General features: G+C 49.7%; 1 protein-coding gene across 1 annotated transcript; it reads left to right on the forward strand.

The window, feature by feature from the left end:
- The first annotated feature begins 9,968 nt into the window (after positions 1–9,968).
- SNN (stannin) lies at positions 9,969–20,226 on the forward strand. The gene is made up of 2 exons (XM_054589582.1): positions 9,969–10,074; positions 17,297–20,226. The coding sequence occupies exon 2, from the start codon at positions 17,386–17,388 to the stop codon at positions 17,647–17,649; it is 264 nt and encodes an 87-aa protein (XP_054445557.1). The 5' UTR covers positions 9,969–10,074; positions 17,297–17,385; the 3' UTR covers positions 17,650–20,226.
- The last annotated feature ends 136 nt before the right edge of the window (positions 20,227–20,362 follow it).

Consider the following 20,362-nt stretch of genomic DNA (forward strand, 5'->3'; position numbering starts at 1 on the left):
CTGGGTAAACATTCTAGAGAAACTTACCCACATGCAGCAAGAGCCACTTTACCAGAATGTTCAAATTAGCAGGCACCTGAACACCATCCAAAAGGCCATCTATAGGAGAGCAGGTGGATCAGCTGTGGTATACCGACCTGGTGGAATATGACAGGTGACGTACTAGATGGATCAATCCTAGCTATATGATATTATATGAAAAAAATAAACCCCAGAAGATTTGTACAGCTTATACTCTTTTTTGGTTGTCTGGATTCCCTTTATTGTGGATTGAATTGTGTCCCCAGAGATACTTATTGAAGTCTTAATCCCCAGTGACTGTAAATATGATCTTATTTGGAAGGAGAGTCTCTGCAGATATGATAAGTTTAGATGAGGTCATCCTAGGTTAGAGTGGGCCCTAAATCCATAAGAAGAGGAGGAAGTCTTAGCCATAGCAATTAGGCAAGAAAAAGAAATAAAAGGCATCCAAATTAGAAAAGAAGTAAAATTATCTCTGTTCGCAGATGACATGATCTTATATATAGAAAACCCAACTCCACCCAAAAGCTGTTAGAACAAATAAATCCAGTAAAGCTGCAGGATACAAAAATAATTTGTGTTTCATATTGTGTACACATTAACCACAACCTATATGAAAGAGAAATTAATAAAACAATCCCATTTAGAGTAGCATCAAAAACAATAAAATACTTAGGAATAAATTTAACCAAGGAAGTGAAAGATCTATACACTGAAAACTATAAGACATTGATAAAACAAATTGAAGATGACACAAATAAATGGAAAGTTAAACTATGTTCTTGAATTGGAAGAATTAATGTTGTAAAAATGTCTATACTATCCAAAGTCATCTACAGATTCATTGCAATTCCTATTGAAATTCCAATGCCACTTTCCACAGACATAGAAAAAAAAAACTATGCTAAAATATGTATGGAACCACAGAAGACTCCAAAGAGCCAAGGCAGTCTTGAGAAAAAAGAACAAAGCTGGAGGCATCATACTTCCTGATTTCAAGCTACCAGTATATTACAAACCTATAGTAATCAAAACAGTATGGTACTGGCATAAAAACAGACACATATACAAATGGAACAGAATAAAAAGCCCAGACATAAATCCACACTTACATGATCAACTAATTTTTGACAAAGGTGACAAGAATGCACAATAGAGAAAGAATAATCTCTTTAACAAATGGTACTGGGAAAACTGGATATCCACGTGCAAAAAAGTGAAACTGGATCCCAGTTTTAAGCCACTCACAAAAATTAACTCAAAATGGATTGCTCTGGCCAGCATGGCTCAGCTTTTGGGCATCATCCCTCAGACAAAAAGGTTGCCAGTTCGATGACACACGCCTGGATTGTAGGCTCCGTCCCCAGCCAGGGCACTTGCAGAAGGCAACCAGTCAGTGTTTCTCACTTTAGTGCTTCTCTTCCTCTCTTTCTCTCTCCCTTCCCTCTCTCTAAAATAAAATCAAATCACTTAAAAATGCAAAATGGATCAAAGACTTAAATGTAAGTTCTGAAACCATAAAACTATTAGGAAAAAAACATATGGAAAAAGATCCTTGACATTGGTCTTGGCAATAATTTATTTTATAAGATACCAAAAGCTCTGTCAACAAAAGCTAAAATAAACAAATGAGGTTACATCAAACTAAAGAGCTTCCTCATAGCAAAGGAAACAATAAACTGAAAAGGCAACCTATAGAATGTGAGAAAATGTTTGCAAACCATATATCTGATAAGGTGTTAATATCCAAAATATATAAAGAAATTCACAGAATTCAATAGCAATAAAAGCCAATAATCCAATTTTTAAAATGGGCAAAAGACCTTAATAAACATTCTCCCAAGAAAACATTCAAACAGCCAATAGGCACATGAAAAGGTGCTCAACGTCACAATTCATCAGGGAAATGTAAATGAAAACCCCAATGAGATATCACTTCACATTTGTTAGAATGGCTATTATAAAAAAGACAAAGATAGTAAATGTTGGTGAGTTTGTGAAGAAGAGGGAACCCTTGTGTACTGTTGGTGGGGATGTAAATTGGCACAGCCTTTATAGAAAACAGTATGGGTGTTCTTCAAAGAATTAAAGATAGAATTATATGATCCATTCCTGGATATACAGGTTCTGGCAGAAGTAATGCCTGCTTGAGTGCAGTTGGTAGAGTAATAATATGGGTGTAATAATTTATAGTTTTAATTTGAACATTTCACCTAAAATGTCATATGGTATTCTTGAGTGTCACACTGTTATGTTACAGGATTACATGCTTATGATTTTGTAATAAAAGGGGGCATTATTTGTGCCAGACCCTGTGTATGTAAAGGAAATGAAATCACTATCTTAAAGAGACATCTACTCTGTCATAGCCATTGAATCATTATTCAAGATATGGAAACAATCTAAATCTAAATGTCTTTCAACAGAAAAATGGAGATACACACACACACACATAATGAAATATTATTCAGCCATAAAAAAAAATCGTGCCACTTGCAAAAAGATGGATAAACATGTAGGGCATTATGTTAAGCAAAGTGATGCCAGACAGGCAAATATGTGGTTATCACTTGTATGTGGAATAAGAAAGATACAGGTCATTAGAAAGCCACCTACATTTATGGAAGTTTGATTTAAAAATATTACTTTCCTTTGGTGTGAAGACTCCCACAGGAAGATGAACAATAAATATCAGAAAATAAATATTATTAAAATACCTATAAAAAAATAGAGATCATGTAAGATAAAAATGTACACTTGAAACCTATGTAATCTTTTTTATTTTTTAAAGGTTTTATTTATTTATTTTTAGAGAGGGGGAAGGGAGGGACTAAAGGAGGGAAACAGCAATGTGTGGTTGCCTTTTGAGCACCCCTGTTGGGGACCTGGCCCCCAACCCAGGCATGTGCCCTGACTGGGAATCGGACCTGGACCCTTTGGTTCACAGGCTGGCACCCAATGCACTGAGTCACCATCAGAGCTGAAATCTATGTAATCTTATTAACCAATATCATCCCGGTAAATTAAATAAAATAAAGAAAGGAAAAGACAAGAAAGCCAATTTTAGAGAAACAGAAAACAGAATGGTGATTGCCAGAGGCTGTGTGGAGGAGGAAATGAAGATGTAGGTCAAAGGGCACAAACTTTCAGTTATAAGAAGAACAAGTTCTGAGGAACTATTGTACAGCATTGTGACTATATGAGAGGGCACCCAAAACAACCAGAATTTATTTATAAAAAATTGTGTATTTATTTTTACATGTTTAAACTTCCATCACTTTCAAAGTACTCTTCATTTGATGCAATCCGTCTATTCAGACGTATTTTCCCCTTTCAGAACAGTTTTTGAACTTGTCAATTTTGATGCCTTTTAGCGCTTCTGTCTTTTTTTGTTTCACCTCTTCCACATTGCTAATACATTTCCATTTGACTTTTTTCATCGTGGGGCAGGGCAGAGGGGCTGGGGGAAGTCATTTCAGGCAAGAACGGGTGAATAGGGAGGGTAGGGCATGGGGGTCATTCTGTTTTGGGGCAAAACTGCTAAATACTCAGCACAGTATGGGCAGGTACTCTTGTAAATCACCCATCATGAAATGGGCAAACACATTGGGAACGTCTTCAAAAAAATCCACTGAAGCCAAGCGCAGCCTCTCACAACAAGGCCAGCAGGTACACCGATACAGATGGGTTCCTAGAACACCCACCTAGCAGGGGAAGCCTGTACACAAGGGGCCCACCCTCCAGATGATAATTCTGTTTTTTTGGGGGGGTTCCCCCTCATAGTTAATTATTTGGCATTGTATACTTGAAAGTTGCTGAGAGTAGATCTTAAGTATTTTCACCACAAAGTAGATCTTAAGCTTTAACACAGGAAAGAGGTAACTATGTGAGGTGACAGTTGTGTTAATTATCTTGATCTTGGTATTCATCCCATAATGCATATGTATATCAAAGCATCACCTTGTACACTTTAAATATATACAATTACTTAGGTCAATTATTCCTCAATAATGTTGGGAAGGAAAAAAAGAAGAGGCAATGACACATGGATGAGAATGCACGCGAAGACAGGGGCAGAGACAGGAGTGATGCGTCTATAATCCAAAAATTGCTGGCAACCGCTAGAAACCAGGAGAGAGACAGGGAATAGAACTTTCTCCAGAGCCTTAACAGGGAGCTTGGTCCTGCTGACGCCTTGATTTTAGACTTCCAGCCTCCAGAACTGTGAGAGAATAAATTTCTCTTGTTTTAAGTCACCAAGTTTATAGTAATCTGTCCCAGCAGCCCTATGAAACTAACATACCCTTTTAATAAAGCTAGTAAGAAGCTGCCAAAATGTAAAAATATGCTTTTGGGATATAGATATAATGAAACTGTACATGGGGGACCCCAGGCAGGAGATGGGATGGTGAGATCTCAGGGCTGAATATTGGCCATTGTTAGGATCTTAGCTTTTGTTTTGATTGATGAGCTACCCGGCGTGTATTACATGATTAAAATAACTATGAAATTTTAAATAAAAGAAGGTCATATAAGGACCAAATAAGAGATTACACCATGATCTGGATTGTAATCTGTCCGTCTGTACCTGAAGTTCACTAAAAAATTACTTAAAAATAAGAGAGACCCCTGCCCAGTGCTCACTCATTGTCTGCCTGCTTCCACATCTGGTGCCAGGACAAGGCTGCATCTGTCACATCTGTCACAGTGCCAAGCACACCTTCCCAGGGAGGCCATCCGTACCTCTACCCTTTATGCTCTCGTACCTCTTATCTTACTCTCTCCTTTTCCATAGCACGTACATTGTCTGACATACCATATATTGTACCTGTTGCTGTGTTTATCATCTCACCTGTCTTCTCCCAGGAGAATATAAACTTCATGAAGGCTAAGATTTGCCTAATTAGCTCATGGCTGTCTCCCCAGTACCTAGCACAATGCTTGGTGTATAATAGGTGCTCAATAAAGATGGCTGAATGAATGAATAACTGAATGAACGAATGGATGGTTAACAAGCTGCAGGGTTCAGGGGTGTGTGTATGTGTGTATGCACATGCATTCACATGTGTATGTGTTTGGGGGTGTCAGTGCCACAAGATGGGAAGGCAGGGGAGGCTGGGGGTGGGGAGCATCTCAGGCTGGGCAGCCAAATCCCAGTCCCTTAGTCTGCTCCTCATACCACTGATACCATGGACCCCAGGAATAAAGACCAAAGCCAGTCCAGGCTCCACTCAACCCAGGACAACCTAGATCGACTTTTCTGGCAGGCGCAGAGCCCATGGGATGTTTTTTTTTCTCTCTGAGCTGGGTAGTCTGATGGGCTCTGCAGCAAGAAGACTGTGGGGTGCTCATCTCCAGCAGGTCCCCCACTTCAGCCATCCGTTTGCCACTGTCCCCACTGTTTTCATCTCCCTGTACCACTGCTAGTTATTTCTGTTAATACTTTGCTTTAATTAAATTCACTTTCCTCCCCTAACGGATGGACTTAAAAAGGAATAGATATGTTACTATCACAAATGGAAAATGTTTTGTGCCCAAAACAGAAAGTAACTGTAAACATAAATACCCCCCAAAATGACACATTGTTAAACTCTAGCTCAAGAGTGTGGATTGCTAAAAGTCTTGTAATGGGGAACAGCCAGGGCCCCCTCAAAGGGTATTTGTAACTTGGTCCAGAGATTGGGGTGTCCAAGAAAAATATATTCTCCCCACCCCAGGGCAGGCTGCCATGGGGGATGGGAGCCTTGAGCAGGGCCATTGAGAGTCATTTTGTATGTCAATAACAGGATAGCTTCATTCCTCATATGTAAGGAGGGTTATTTTTCATATCACCAAAGCTTATCAGAAAGGTTTCAAAGACTTTATACAGAATGTAACTGGGAGAGAGGGAGGAGAGACAGGGGCCTGCAGGAGAGACAAGGGGACACAGACTCTGGGGAACAGTGTGAAGACCACGCGGGAAGAAAGAGGGGAGAAAGGACTCTTGCTAGTGGGCCAGGAGAAGGTGCCACATGGTTATGGATTAAGAGCCGGAGATCGCGGCGACACAGTGGATGGTGCTGAGACCCGTGGCTGAGACCTGCCTAGCCGAGCCCCGGACTTCTGTTCTTTTCCTTCTGAAGGACGGTACCCTGACCGGCCTGACTGGGCAAAGGGGGGAAGGCAGGACAGTGTGTGTGCTGGTGGTTGTTTTGAAGGGATTTTGAGGTTTAAGGGTGACATTTAGCCATTAATCAAACTTGTGTAACTTTTGAATAAATATTTCCTTTTCCTTTTCATCAAACTCTGCCATTCAGAGCCATAATCCCAAGGGCGGCGGGCAAAGGACCCACAACCGAGGGGTCCCAAGGAAGGAGGGTGTCGTTTCGGTAATAGCATCTGGGCACCCCCCACCACGGGTCCTTTTGTTCGGTAACAGTCTGAGGTCTGCAACCTCCTGGTTTTCAGAAAAGCTGGTGTAGAGAGATGTTAAAGCCACACAACAGCAAGTGAGGCTTTCTCCCTTTAAATGAGAATTGTTGTATGATGCATTGCTAGGTGATGCGTTCTCTGTGTCCCACTTAACCTAACCCTGCAAAACTCACCAGTGGGTCACCTCTCACTCTTGGGGGAGTTCCCCACTGGCCAAGCAGTTTTCATTTCATTTTTAGGCCTAGAACCCTTATGGGAACGCCTGCAGGGTAGATGCCTGCACAACCTGGTGGCTGTGGGCTAGGCGGGGAGGCTCAGCTGGAGGGGGTCTCCCATGAGGCTGGCTGAGGCCCCTCTATTCCATCCCTCCCTTATCCCAGCCTCTCAGGCAAAGGGAAGCAGGCACATGGCCAGGCTGGCATAGGGCAGGCTCAGCTGTGCCACAGCAAGCCTCCAGAGAGCCAGAGTGAGCTCATCCCTTGCCCTTAGTTATCTTCTGGCTAATGAGCATCTGAGAACCTCCCTGCAAGGGACAGGGAGGACCCCTGGGACACTGGGAGCAGGGAGGTTCTACAGGCCAAATGTCATCATGGAGGGAAATGGTAGAGGCCCCAGGAGAGGAAATGAGCTTAGGGAGGGGAGCTTTACTTCCTGCCTCTTCTTTGTAGGGGAGAAAGCTGGGGCTGGGACAAGCAATTAGGGTGGTGGTTAGGTGCCAGACTCTGAGGCCTACTGTGTGAGCTTGAGTCCGAGCTCGGTGCTCACCAGCAATGTGGTGTTAAGCAAGGCCCTTAGCCTCTCACTGCTCCTAGTGTGGTCCCCAACTATAAGCTTGTGAGAAATGCAGACTCTCATGCCTAGAACTACTGAGTCAGAATCTGCATTTTAACAAGACCCCAGGTGATCTCTGTGCACATGTGCCACTCTGTGCCTCAGTTTCCCCATCTGTAAAATGGGGATTAAAATGAGTTCATGTACACGTAGTGCTTCAAACAGTGTTTATTATTTATTGTTACTGTTATTGAAGCATATCAATCTGAGACCAGGTGAGCTACTCCCAGGCCCCCACCTCTTAGCACCCCAGAGGTGTGTTACATGAAGATGAGGAGCCTGAGGCTCAGAGAGGTGCAGTAACTTGCCCAAGTGCCAAATGGGGAAGCCCAAGCTCATTCCCACACCTATCCTGTTATTAATGTTACCAGTGAACAGGCGGGATTGCTGCCCGTGCACTTGAGGTGCTCACAACCACCCTGTGAAGTCAACCTTACTGTGACTCCCATTTTTCAGATGAGGAAATTGAGGCACAGAGAGGTTAGGCTGCTTTTCCAAAGCTACCCAACAGGAAAGGCTGAATTTGGATCCAGGCAGTCTGACTCTCAATTTCTATGCCATGTTATATTCTACCTCACAACTTTTTTCCCCCCCCATAATCTTGTCTCCAAAAGTATCCCTGCCTCCTCTGTCATCACTTTGCCAGCCCCTCTGAACCTGCCCCTCCCACATCTTCGCCACTAATGAGGTCTTTGCCAAATCCAGGCTGGAACCACAGAGGCCAACTGGAACTGGGTCTTTGCAAACAACCTGTTTCCTGCTGCTCTAGGCTTCCAGGTGTGGCTGATGGGGCATAAACCTTTGAGGACAGCACTGTACATACTGGGGAGCAGGAGCTGTTTGAGACACTTGGCTCTAGCCTCAGGCAGCTGGCCTGGAGCCGGGCTTCTGTCTGCCTCTCTTTCCCACATTCCTGCTAAACCACCATTTCACCATCTGGGCCTGTCCTCTTGGCATGGACGCAGCTGGGCCAGGCCTGGAGATTTGCAGTCTAATCATTCATTCATTCATTCGTTCGTTCATTCAACATGCATGCATTCAGCACATACTGTGTGCCAGGTACTACTTTGTAGACATGTTATTGAATGAAACTGATGCACTCCTGGGGAGGAGACAGACCATAAGTCAGTCACACACACTGAAATACATGCAATTTCACAGTGCACAGTGGAGACAATATCAAAGGGAACACTCCTGGGTGGAAATCAGAGAGGGTCCTCCTGAGGAAGGACATTTAAGCCGAGACCTGAAAGATGAAGTGGAAGGATGTTTCAGCTGGAGGACACAGAACAGGCAAAGGCCCAGGGATGGGAAACAAGTTGGCATATCTGAAGCAGGAAAGAGAGCCGGGCCAGGCTGCAGTGAAAGGAGTAAGGAGAACCTGGCACCCATGGCCTTGTGAGTTAGATTCTCCATCTTCTCCCAGGGGGTCCTCTAAGAGGCTGGGGGATACCTCTCCAGCCAACAAGCGCCCCCAGCTACCAGACTGACAGGCTTCACCTGCCCCCTGCTGCTTCCCAAGCCAAAGGGAGTAAACCTGGGGACTTGGGCCACAGAGGTCTTGAAGGGCCCACCCTCACCCTCTCAGAGGCCCCAGCTGGCCACAAGGCAGGGTGTCCTCTCACTGGACTCCCTTGTGGGGTAGGCAAGTGTAAATCACTGCACTAAGTGGCGCCTCAGTGTTCCTAGGCCTGGCCTCAAATCCTGCCTCCATCACAAACCAGCAGTGGTATTTCTGCCCTGCCAGCCTTGGGCCCCTCATCTGTACAACGGGATAGTCCTTCCTTTCCTAGCTGTCTTGATAAAATGTGTTGAGCGGTTAGTACAGGGTGTGGCACTTGGTGGGGGCCTAATCAGGGTTATTATGTTAAACAACCATGATTATAAGCAGCCAAGGGGCTGCAAATTCCCGGCAGCGTCAGCCCTCAGCAGAAAGAGAGTTCCCTGAGGGCCGGGAGAACCTTGCTAGTGGGTCCAGAAGCCACTGGCCACATGGTCGGTGTTCCACAAATACTGGGAAGGAGGGAAGGGAGGGAAGGGAAGGGAAGGAAGGAGGGGAAGGGAAGGAAGGAGGGAAGGAGGGAAGGAAGGACGGAGGGAGGGAGGGAGGGAGGGAGGGGGAGGGGGGAAGGAAGGAAGGAAAGAAGGGGGAAGGAAGGAAGGAAAGAAGGAGGAAGGGAAGGAAGGAAGGAAGGAAGGAAGGAAGGAAGGAAGGAAGGAAGGAAGGAAGGAAGGAAGGAAGGAAGGAAGGAAGGAAATGAAATGAACTAACGAACAAGTTAATGACCAGCTCCCGTCCCAAGCAAGGACGTTCAACTCAGGGGTCCTACTGTCTGGCCCCGGCTCGGAATTCCGCCAGTTCCCCTGCCAGGCAACATTCTTATCTGCTGTGCCCCTCACGTTCCCCCTCTGTAAGCCAGGGGTGAACAAGGGTAGCCTCCGAGGTTGGTGAGAGGTTTCCCAGCCCGGGGCCGGGAGCACCGAGTTCCCAGTCCTCGTAGGCCGAGGACAAATGCACCCTCCGCCCCGTTTCGGCCAGCTGCGTGCCGCCCCGCCCAGCCTCAACGGCCCGGCCCCGCGCGCACGTGACCCCACCCCGCCCCGCCGTCCCAGCGCGGACTCCCATTGGCAGCACTAGGGGGCCCCGCCTCCGTCCGGGGCGGGAGCCTAAACTGCCCCGCCCGCCGCAGAGCTTGGGCTCTGGCGTCCGGACAGTGCGCGGCGGCCGGACCGGGCTGGCGGGCTGTCGGGCGAAGCCGGGCCCGCAGAGCTGCTGCGGGGCGATCAAGCCAGGCTACTGGCGGCGCCATGGTGAGTGAGGCTGGATGAGCTGGGTGATCGGGTCGGGCGGGAGCTCGCAGGAGGGGAAGGGGCAACCTGGAATGGGGTGGGGGCGCGCGCTTGGCCGCTGGGGCGCCGGACTCGGGGCGTGGGGGGGGGGCAATCCCTGCGGCGGGGGAGGGGCGATTCAGCAGGGACGCGTCTTCGGGAGGAGGGTCTGTTCCGGGGGGCCGCGCCCGCGGGCGGGGGTTCTTTGTCCGCTGCGCTGCAGCGAGATCGGGACAAAGGAGGCGGCGGGGGGCGGCGGCCGTTTTGCGGGGAGCGAGTGTCCCCCCCCACGCACCCGGTGCAGGTCCCCTACCACACACCGCAGTTTCGTGCTGCGGGCCGGCCTCGCCTTCTGGTTGCTCCCGACACTTCGGAGTTTTTTTTTAAATAAAGGAAGAAGCGGGGGTCCTGGCAGCCCCCAGGGTGGTTAGGAGGGTTCCCGGGAGTAGGGGTGGGGTCATGGTGAGGTCTGGAGCCCATTTGGCAGGTGGAGAAACTGAGGACAGCCGCAGCATTTGGTGCCCGGTTCCGTCGGCGGTGGCTGCGCGGCGTGGGCATGACTGGGTCTCGTGGTCCCTGTTACCTCCGCCCCATCAGGAGGACTAGAGTTGTCTCTCCAGCTGTCCTACCCTCTCCAGCTGTCGCCCTCTGGGCCAAGCCCCTTTTTCCAGCCTCTCACACACAGCTCCTTGGTAGAATGGGGGAGATGAAGGCGTCGCCTAGTAGGATTAAATGAGAGGATGCATGGAGCGCGCCTGGCATCGCGCCTGCACGTCGTCTCCTCTCAGCACCCGAGCACCCGGGAGCTGTTGAGGCTCTTGTCATCCCTGTGTACCCTGCATCGAGCCCTCTGCCCAGGTCACCCAGCCTGCCCCTGCTGGAGGTCGGGGAGGGGCCTGACTAGAGTTACCTGTCCCCTGGCTCTTCAAGCATGGGAGTGGGGAAGTGTGGTTCAAGAATGTCACACTTTATAATTAAGGTTGAAATCCAGGATTCTGGATTCAGGCTTGCTAGATTTGAATCCCTGCGCAGCTAATTTTGAGCTGTGTGACCTTGGACAATTGCTTTAACTTCTCTGAGCCACGGATTCCTTATCTGCAAAGTGAGCATAGTAATAACTCAACTCTAGAGTTGTTTTGAGGCTGAAGGGAGATGATCGTGTGAAGTGTTTTAGCTCAGTGTCTGGCACATAGTAATCATCTTCAACTTCTGTCAGGCATCTGCTATTACCAAACTTGTTTAACCAAGTGACCCTGGAGTAGCCAGTGAGAATGACCAGTGGCTGATTCACTGGGTGGGGACATGAGTCTCAAGCCTTGGGCTGCAGGAGACCCAGTCTGACCTTGGGGCAGTCCCCAGTCTCTGCCCCAGCCAGCTTCCTCTTCTGCAGGGGGAAATGGGGTTCTGGTGCGAGTTTCCTCTTCAGGAGGGTGGGGGTGGGAGGATGAGAGCCGGGCACGGCCCTGTTCTGTTAGTCTCCCATGAGCATCCCCATTTCTCTTAGTCCTGACATTTAGAGGGTCCCAGGGCCAGCTGGTGCCTGAAACAGAGCAGATGTTCCATTTGCTCCCTGACTGTGCCCAGCAGTGCCCCGTTCTCTCTACCGTCCTCTGTTCCTAACCATAAACTGGGCAGGAAATGTTTCTGATTTTTGAACTGGGGACTCATGAAGATGGTTGGCAAACTTAGCAGATGGCTTTGCTGGGGGAGAGAGCAGTGCTGGAACCCCCTCGGGTGGGGGCGGTGGTTGGCCCTCTCTAAACAGGACAGCCGGAGAAGGTGGGAGTGGCGAGCTAGTGTCCAGCTGGGCTGGGTGACACTCATGATATGTGCAGTTAAGTGAGGAGGCAGTAGCAAAGTGTCCCTGAGGAAGGGAATATTTGTGGCATTGGGCCTGGACCAAGCTCTGTTCCCTTCTGGGAGGCGAGTCCTTAGGGAATAGGATCCTAAGGACTCATTGTCCTCTCTATAGCACCCAGGAAGGCATGGTACTTGGTGACGTGCAAACCCGGTAGCCCCACGGCCCTTTTGCTTTCACATTTCTTGTCACTTCTCATCCCCCCCCACAATTTGGTGGGTGAGGTCAGGGCCTCATCCCCATTTTGCACACTGAGAAACAGGCCATTAGGAGCAGTTTGCTTGGCTGCGTCAAAACAGTTCACAACAGCCAATGAAGAAGTGGGGTGGGGTGAGGAGGGGTCTCACACCTGCTTTTTGCTGACTGTGGCCCCACTGGGCCTTGAGCGTGTGCGGTGACCTGTGGAGTGGGGTTAAGGCTCAGTTTGGGGGTCTCGTGAAGAGGCAGGGACAACTGGAACCTCTCCTTACATTGGGGAAGACATAAGCTGTGGGCCTCTAAGGGACAGCAGGACAGTGGGCGGTGTTGGCTGAGGACTGTCCTTTTGAACCCATTGGTGGGCAGAGGGGTAGGGCGTGGAGAGCTCAGAGTGGCCTCTGCAGGCTGGAGAGGCCGGGCTGTAGGGCTTGTTTTCCTAGTAGTAGTGGGTGAGGTTCAGACAACCCTTGGCTGAAGGAGGCAGGGAGAGTAGAGATTGGCCCTGTATGTTTGGGGGAATCTAAATAGCCTAGGACTGTCAATGCCAACCGTTGTTCTATGTGAGGGAGCTGGCATGGAGATGCTACCTAAGCAGGGGTGTCCAGCCTTTTGGCATCTCTGGGCCACACATTAAATATACAAACACAAAAACTGATGAGCAGAAAAAGGGGTTTTAAGTAAATTTACGATTTCGTGTTGGGCCGCATTCCTAGACATCCTGGGCTGCATGAGGCCTGCAGGCCAAGGGTTGGACACCCCAGCTACGTAGGTTCGGGTGGGGGAATTTGGTCTATCACCTACCCCCAGAGTGCCCACAGACCGCAGGCCCCTAGCCATGCTCTGGTCCCCAGCCTGGCCTGGCCCTCTGCACTTGGAAGACCCTCTCCCCTTTGCACCGCTGAACTCCCTTTCTGAGGTCACATCCTGCTTTCTAGCTCTCTGCTCTTGGTCAGTATACTCAAATGCTCTGTGGCTCAGTTTCCTCATCTATAAAATGGTGGTGATAATGGTGAGCAGTGTTAGCCGCAGGGAATTTGGAAGAATTAAATGATTGGAATAACTGTTAACTAGTCCGATGATTGTTCTGAGGGAGCCAGGTTTCCCAGGTGCCGTCCTATGTGTCTACTCAGCCCAAGCGGTGGCCCTCCATATCCCACCTGGGGGCTTTCCTGGATTAGGGTGAGGGGGCAACTAACTTGCAGAAGATACCTTTGTTCAGAGGGGCATGGGGGTTGGAGATAGCGGAAGCCCCAGGAGAGGCAAAGCAAATAGAGTGGGGTGCAGCCCAGGCCTCCCTCAAGCTTCAGGTTTCCTCTGGGCTCTGCTTTTTGGAGGCCGCCTCCCCTCCCCATCGCTCAGCACTCACAGTGACAGCTGCCCTGCTGTGGGCTTGGGCCTGCTTGGGCTCTGCCTGCATGCTTTGCTCCTACCCCTGCACTCCGGCTGCAGCCTGTCCTCTCCCCAGGGCTGCTGGCTTCCTTGAGTCTGTTGGGACAGCATGGGGACCCGTGCCCAGGGTCCTGGGAGTGGCTTCGGAGGGAGGGAGCTGGCCCAGGGATGGGGACTGCCAGCCATGGTCCCTAAGAGCATGCGGTCTTCTCTGACTCACCACTATATCCCTGGACTTGGAGCACTCAGCAGATGTTTATCGAGCACCTGTTGTGTGCTGATAACGGGGCTGAGAATCCCTCAGTGGGCAAGATGGCCAGTGCCCCCCTCTCTTTCTGGCTCAGAGTCCACTGCAGGAAGGGGATCGCAGCCAGGAAACGTGTTACTGACCCAAGAGGATTTCAGGTAGCAGAGCGCACTCGGGAATAAAATGAAATAGTGCAAGGTGGTGGCAAGCATGGGTGGAGGGGCATCTGGAGCCAAGGCGGTCTAGAAAGACATCCCCCAAGACATACCTTCTAAGAAAGTCCCTAAAAATAGGAAGGAGCCAGACATGGGACAGTCAGGGAAGAACATTCCAGGCACAAGGAACAGAAAGTGCAGAGGCTTTGAGGTGGGAGGGTGGAGGATGTGCCAAAGCTTGAGGAGGCAAGGAGTTTAGATTCTCTGCTGGTATTAGGGAGGGTTCTGGCAGGGGATGATGTGATCAGATTTTTTCAAAGATGAATTCTCAGGAAATACTTGTTGAGTAAATGAAGGAACGAACAAAGACACTCAGGGAAGGGCCACAGACCAGAGGACAGGCGTGACTATGGCCTGGTCACCTGGCTCTGTGCTCATGGGGGTGAGGGGCCTAGACCTGGCTGTGCCCACTCCTGGCCCGGTCAGGGGCAACAGACACTTGGTAGTGTCTTTTGGGGTTACCACACGTCTCAGAGAGTCCCTTGGAGCTGGAGGTAGGGAGGGGCTGCCTCTGCCTCAGTTTCCTCATTAGTTCAGGACCACTGGCTTGAGCAGGTTTGGTCCCTGGGGTCCCCCCTCCCCAGGTTTTGCTACCATTGTTTGATTTCCCACTTCCTGCCCCTGAACCACTCCCCAAACACACACACACTTCCCCTTCTGAACTGATACCGACATCCTTTCCTGTCCACGAGCACGATGGGAGGGCAGGTACCCCAACAAGTGCTGGACACAAGAGGTCCAGTGGAGAGAGGGAAGTGGAGTGGGACAGGGCAGGAACGTGGTCTCCCTTGCAGGAAGAGAAGATGGAGGTTGGGAAAGGTTCACCCAGCCGAAGTTGGTAGGCTCTGGGGTAGGGAGGGGATAGGAGTTGGGGGGGGGGGAGTCACCTATCCCATCTGGAGGGCTGAGAGGACAGGCTGACCAGGGTTGTGGGGGGACACAGCAGCCCTAATGGTGGCCGGGGAGAGGCAAGGATGACCTGTACACTTGGGGCACAGAGGTGCGCAGTTACTCATGGAGCACACAGTCTGAGAGGGGAGGTGGGTACTAAACCAGATGGCTATGCTACAAAAGCAGGGTTGCAAACTGAGGCTGGTGCCCTGGAGGGAGGAATCAAGTGTAGTCACAGTACCAAGAAACCGTCCTGGACTGTGGGGTCAGAGGCTTCCCTGCCTGAGCTGTAGTTAACTAGGTCAGGGTGTCTTGACCTCTATACTGTTGTTGATCTTTGTTGGAGTGGAAGGGGGCTATACCATGCTCTGTGGGATCTCGAGCAGCATCCCTGCTCTCTGTCTACTTGGTAGCACTACCCACTCACCAGTTAAGACAATCAAAAATGTCTCCAGACATTGCCAAGTGTTCCCTGGGGGCACAGTTGCCCCATTGAGAGCCATTGAGCAAGGGTAAGGGGAGCAGAGCATTTGGGCAGAGGGACTGGCCTGCACAGCAGGACGTGGGGACGCAGCATGCCAGGGTCTGTAGGTCACTGTAAGGACTTGGAAGCTTCTCCTCTGTAAGACAAGGGCACGGGCTGCAGTGGGTCTGCATGGTGGACCAGGGAGCCCATTGAGAGTGATGACAGTGTTCTTCACCCTGGAGGTGGTAAGAAGGGAGCAGTCTGCAGGGGTATCACTCCCCGCTCCTGCCCAGGATCCTTCTGCAAATGTGGGCATGGTAGCAAATGGAACTCAGGGGTCTACAGAGGTTTCCCTCGGCCCGGTTTCCAGATAGACTCTGGGGTGTTGACCTTCAGGCAGGCCTGGCCTTGGGTGAGGGGAGACTTCCTAGTGTGGATAAAAATCATTTTTATTTTTAGTTCAAGCTGTTTTGCACAAGGACAGCAGGTTCCATCCTATTGGGAGGGAAAACCTTCGTCTTCCAACACTGTCTACCTGCATTGATGTCAGTCTTCTTAAAAAAAAAAAAAAAAAAAAAAACCCAAAAACCCACAAATTCAAACAGCTCGCTCTCAGTGAGCGCTGACTTGGTGCTTTTCTGCATTCTCATAACCACCTGGGTGTTAGTTGCTGTTATTTGCTCTGCTTATGGTGAGACATGAGAAATAAAGTGCAGGGTCTTGGGACCCAGGGGAGCCTGCTAGCTTCAGCATTTCTAATCTCAGTGGGCCGATGCTGGTCTCACCTGCAGTGAGTGGGTTTTTTGCAGCTCCTGCACTTCCTGCAGTTGTGCTCTTATTTGCTTCTCACCAGCCCGATTTACAGGGGGCTCAGTGAGTTGGAGGGAGTTGTCTGAGTGGAGGGAGTTGTCTGAAGTTAGGAGGCCAGAAGTTGGTGGTCCAGCACATACACCCCCTCCTGCCTTCACCCAAACCAGCTGATACTCCAGCTTCAGCAACCAGCGCCCTCAGCTCCTTGCACTTGCCTACAGGCTGTCTCCAGCCTTAAGAGCCTTAGCAGATGCTGTTCCTGCTAAGATGCTGTTCCCCAAGAGCTGTTTTTCCTGCACATCTTAGCATCAGCGTTCCCTCCCTAGGTATCTCCTGCCCTACCCAGTTTAGCATTGTGGGACCTGGTCCCCTGTTGTCTTGGCATGGCATTTCTGCATGTGTCATATTGGTGTTTGGTATATTGACCCATTTGTGGTCTGGCTCCTGTGCCAGATGCTGAGCTTGAGAAGGGGCAGGTGGTTTGTCTCAAGTGACTCCATCTTCCAGGACTTTGCTACCTCACTTCCCTTCAGATGGTGTGGTGGACCAGGGCTCTTCCCAGGAGGCTACAGTACCCCTGTGGGCAAAGGCCATCATCGCCTGCACCCTCTCACAGGTGTTCCTGAAGACTTGATTGAGCTACATGTCACCTATTCGTGAGCGGGGCTGAAATCACTTCCCTGCTGTCGAATCTCTCGTCTCTGGCTATCATGAAGCACTGGCTTTCAGTCCCTGAACTCTTGTGAACACCTAGTGGTACTGGGCTTCCTTAACATTCACCTTAAACAGACCCTCTTTCAAACCTACGCTGCAGTGGGGTCACAGGTTGTGGACACCCCTGCCCCCCACATCTCAGACTCTGTGGCCAGGCCAGAGTGGCTGCCTGTCTGGTAGCAGAAGCACCAAAGGTAGTTAATGGAAGTGGACCAGGGTGAGTGAGGAGAAGGCTGGTAACACCACAAGCAAAGAAACAGCAAAAGCCAACCAGCGTGTTTTTCACTAGGATGAGGGCAGGATGGTAAGTCTTCAGAACTGATTAAAAATTGACCCTGTGGAAGAGTCAATGAGAACTCATGAGCTGTCTGTGCCTTGCAGTCCCCATTGTAGCCTCATGTTGCTTTGTCTTTCAGGGCTCTCGTGTCCGTCCTGAGTTCCAGCCTCACTGAGCCGGTCACCCCCAAGAGCTTCCCGCTGAGGAAGCCTTCCCCCAGCGCTGACCATGTCTATTATGGACCACAGCCCCACCACCGGTGTGGTCACAGTCATTGTCATCCTCATTGCCATCGCTGCCCTGGGGGCCTTGATCCTGGGCTGCTGGTGCTACCTGCGGCTGCAGCGCATCAGCCAGTCAGAGGATGAGGAGAGCATCGTGGGGGATGGTGAGACCAAGGAGCCCTTCCTGCTGGTACAGTACTCGGCCAAGGGACCGTGTGTGGAGAGGAAGTCCAAGCTGACCCCCAACGGCCCAGAAGTGCACAGCTGAGCTGGGATGCAGAGGCTCCTGGGCCTGTTTGCAGCCAACTGAGAGGCGTGGGAGGGGGAAACCACAGACAGGCTGCCGTTGAGAGGGGTTGACACTTGCTGGCATGGCCTCGCTGGGCTTCATCATCGCATGCACTGAGTCCTGGGGTCGCAGCTGTCCTAAGCCAGGACTTGGTGGCCCTGGGCATCCCCTCCGCCTCCTGGTGGGGGCTGCCCATTGCAGGCAGTGGGTAGACCTCACCTTGCTGGGGTTCAAGGCCCCATAGCGCTTTTGTTACTTGAATGTTTAGCTGAGCCTGTTCTTGATGGAGCTACTACTGTAACGCGTGAACTCACAAACCTGTGAACTGTAAATAGGCCCCAGAAGCACGTGCTTAAACCTTTTTTGCTGATTTTTAAAAAATATCGGATAATGTACGTGGGACTGACTATACTAATAAGCTGAGTCAAGGCTGTGGGCAAGGGTCTTAGACATGTGAGGCCCAAGTTGCACTTGGCAGGGGCCTCTAATATATGTGTGTGTGTACATAGAGGATATATCATGTCAGTTTTAAGTTTTGGGGCTGACCGGTTGGGGTGTTGTGATTTCTGCTTGGTAGCAGTGGATGGAAGAAACACACCACCGTCTCTCTCTAGATGGGTTCAGTCATTGAATACTAACCAGTTCCTGTTGATAGTGGAATTATTGCAAGGAAGCTACTGCAGCTGCTTGGGAGCTGGTGAGGGACGTCAGAGCACACGTCCTGAGGGCTGCCAGGCATCCTAGTAGCAGAGCAGTTTCTTACCCCTTTGGTCTTGAGCATGCTGAGCATTCCCTCTTCCTGTCCCCACCCCCACTGGGCATTACTTAGCGCAGGCTTCTCAGAGCACGCAGTGGCTTTTATCTGAAATCCAGTTGGCCCAGGAGAGAAAACTGGTTTTGTTGTATTTAATATTTTCTGCACTGGAGGGGAGGTGTAGGGGACTTTGAGGTTTTCTCTACTTCTTCCCTTTTCACAGATGGCTTCCTTTCTTAAATTACCACCCACCCACTGGGTATTGGATTTTACTTTTCCTGAGAGGATCACCTAGAAGAAGAGTCCCCTGACCCTACTATGAGAGCATCAAGTGCAGTGGAAGGCCATTTCTTATGTGCACGTATATACAGGGGTCCCTAGACGCACCCTGACCACCTGAGCTTAGTAGGCACTTGGGGGACCTTGCTGGGGAGAGAGTGAGTTTCAGGTTGAATACTTAGTTTTCAAAAAGATGAAGAGTTAGTGGCTCTTGGATCAGGCCCGCGCCTCCACAGCCTGCCATCTCCAAAATGTCACTTGTGTACACTTCAGTGAACTCGCATAGGTTTTTAATCCCACCACTGTAAGCACATTCTAACTATCACAAGTAAACTATTACTTGCATCCTTGGTAATAAACTGGAGGCCAGCCCTGGCTTTACCTAGGTGTGCTGACCCTAAGCACTTGAGTGGCCTGCCAGCAACAAGGGTAGGTTGCTCCCAAGGGGGCCCTCAGCGTTGCCTGCCAGCCCTCACCACCATCAGAGCCCTGGCCTCCTGGTCAGGCTGAAGGTGGCTTATCTATGGCCTCATTCGTCTCCTCTAAAAAAGCATGTTGAACTAATCTACTTTCTAGAAACCCAAGGAGGGAGCTTAGGGAACATTTATTTTAGCAGCATATGCCTAAATTGGGGGTCAAACATTAAGTAACAGCTTGGGGGGGAGGGGGGAGGGTAGCTAGTTAGGCAATTTGAACTGAAGGCAAGAAGAAATGCCTCTGGCCTCTAACTGGGGATGGCTAAGCATGAATTAGGCTGGAAACCAGCAGAGGCTGTACGGGCTGGCAGTGGGGACAAGTTCCAAAGGTGCCGATTTAAAAATCAGGGAGGTTTGCTTTCTAATGAAGGATGCTCAAGAAAAATTGGAAGGTGTAGGGACGTTTGATCCATTCCCCTCGCATTCCAGAACTTCCAAGCTTTCTACCTCTACTGTCTGCAACCAGCAGTATACACCTAGGCTGTCTTTTGCCCTAGTAAACCCAGGAGCACCTGGGGACTTGCATTTTCAGCCTCTGAGCCTGACCCTGAAAATGACCATCACTTACTTGACTGTCAGATTTGCCCTGAGGTTTTTACTGTGCCAGTGAAGTTTTGGTTTTGAAATGCTGAAATGTCGCTTTCTCCTTAGTTTCACTTCTGGAAGTTCTTTATTCCACTCCCCAATTGCCAGGGATAACATCTTGAAGCTTGCAGCTTGAATCCAGCCCATGAGTATGGTAGCTGTGCCAGGGTGAGGGTCACAGGCACAGTGAGGCACTCATGAGGGTCTCTGGAGGGAAAGTGAAAGTGCCTGTAGTCCTGGTGAACAACCACATAATAGCTCTCACTGTTATTTATCATAATAGCTACTTTTTTTTTTTTTTTTTAGCATAGACACCAGAACCACACACTCAACTGGCTTAGTAAGTTATGACCTCTCATTGAATTCTTTTTGAATAGCCCATGTTGCGCTCAAGTTTTCTGACTAGTCAGTCAAGAAATTAACTTTTCATCCTGTATGTCATCGCAATAGCAACAGTAGGAGAATGGGGAGGGAACTCTGACACTGAGCCACAAAAGTATGGACTAATTTTTCAGACAAATCTTCAAGTGGACTGTGCTACTGTTTTTGTCTCAAAGTTACCAAGTTTGTGCAATAAGTGGAAAGGATGTCATCCCTG

Source organism: Pteronotus mesoamericanus, unplaced genomic scaffold, assembly GCF_021234165.1.
Source record: "Pteronotus mesoamericanus isolate MK-2021 breed Mesoamerican mustached bat unplaced genomic scaffold, CSHL_Meso_final scaffold_167, whole genome shotgun sequence".
NCBI lineage: Eukaryota > Metazoa > Chordata > Mammalia > Chiroptera > Mormoopidae > Pteronotus > Pteronotus mesoamericanus.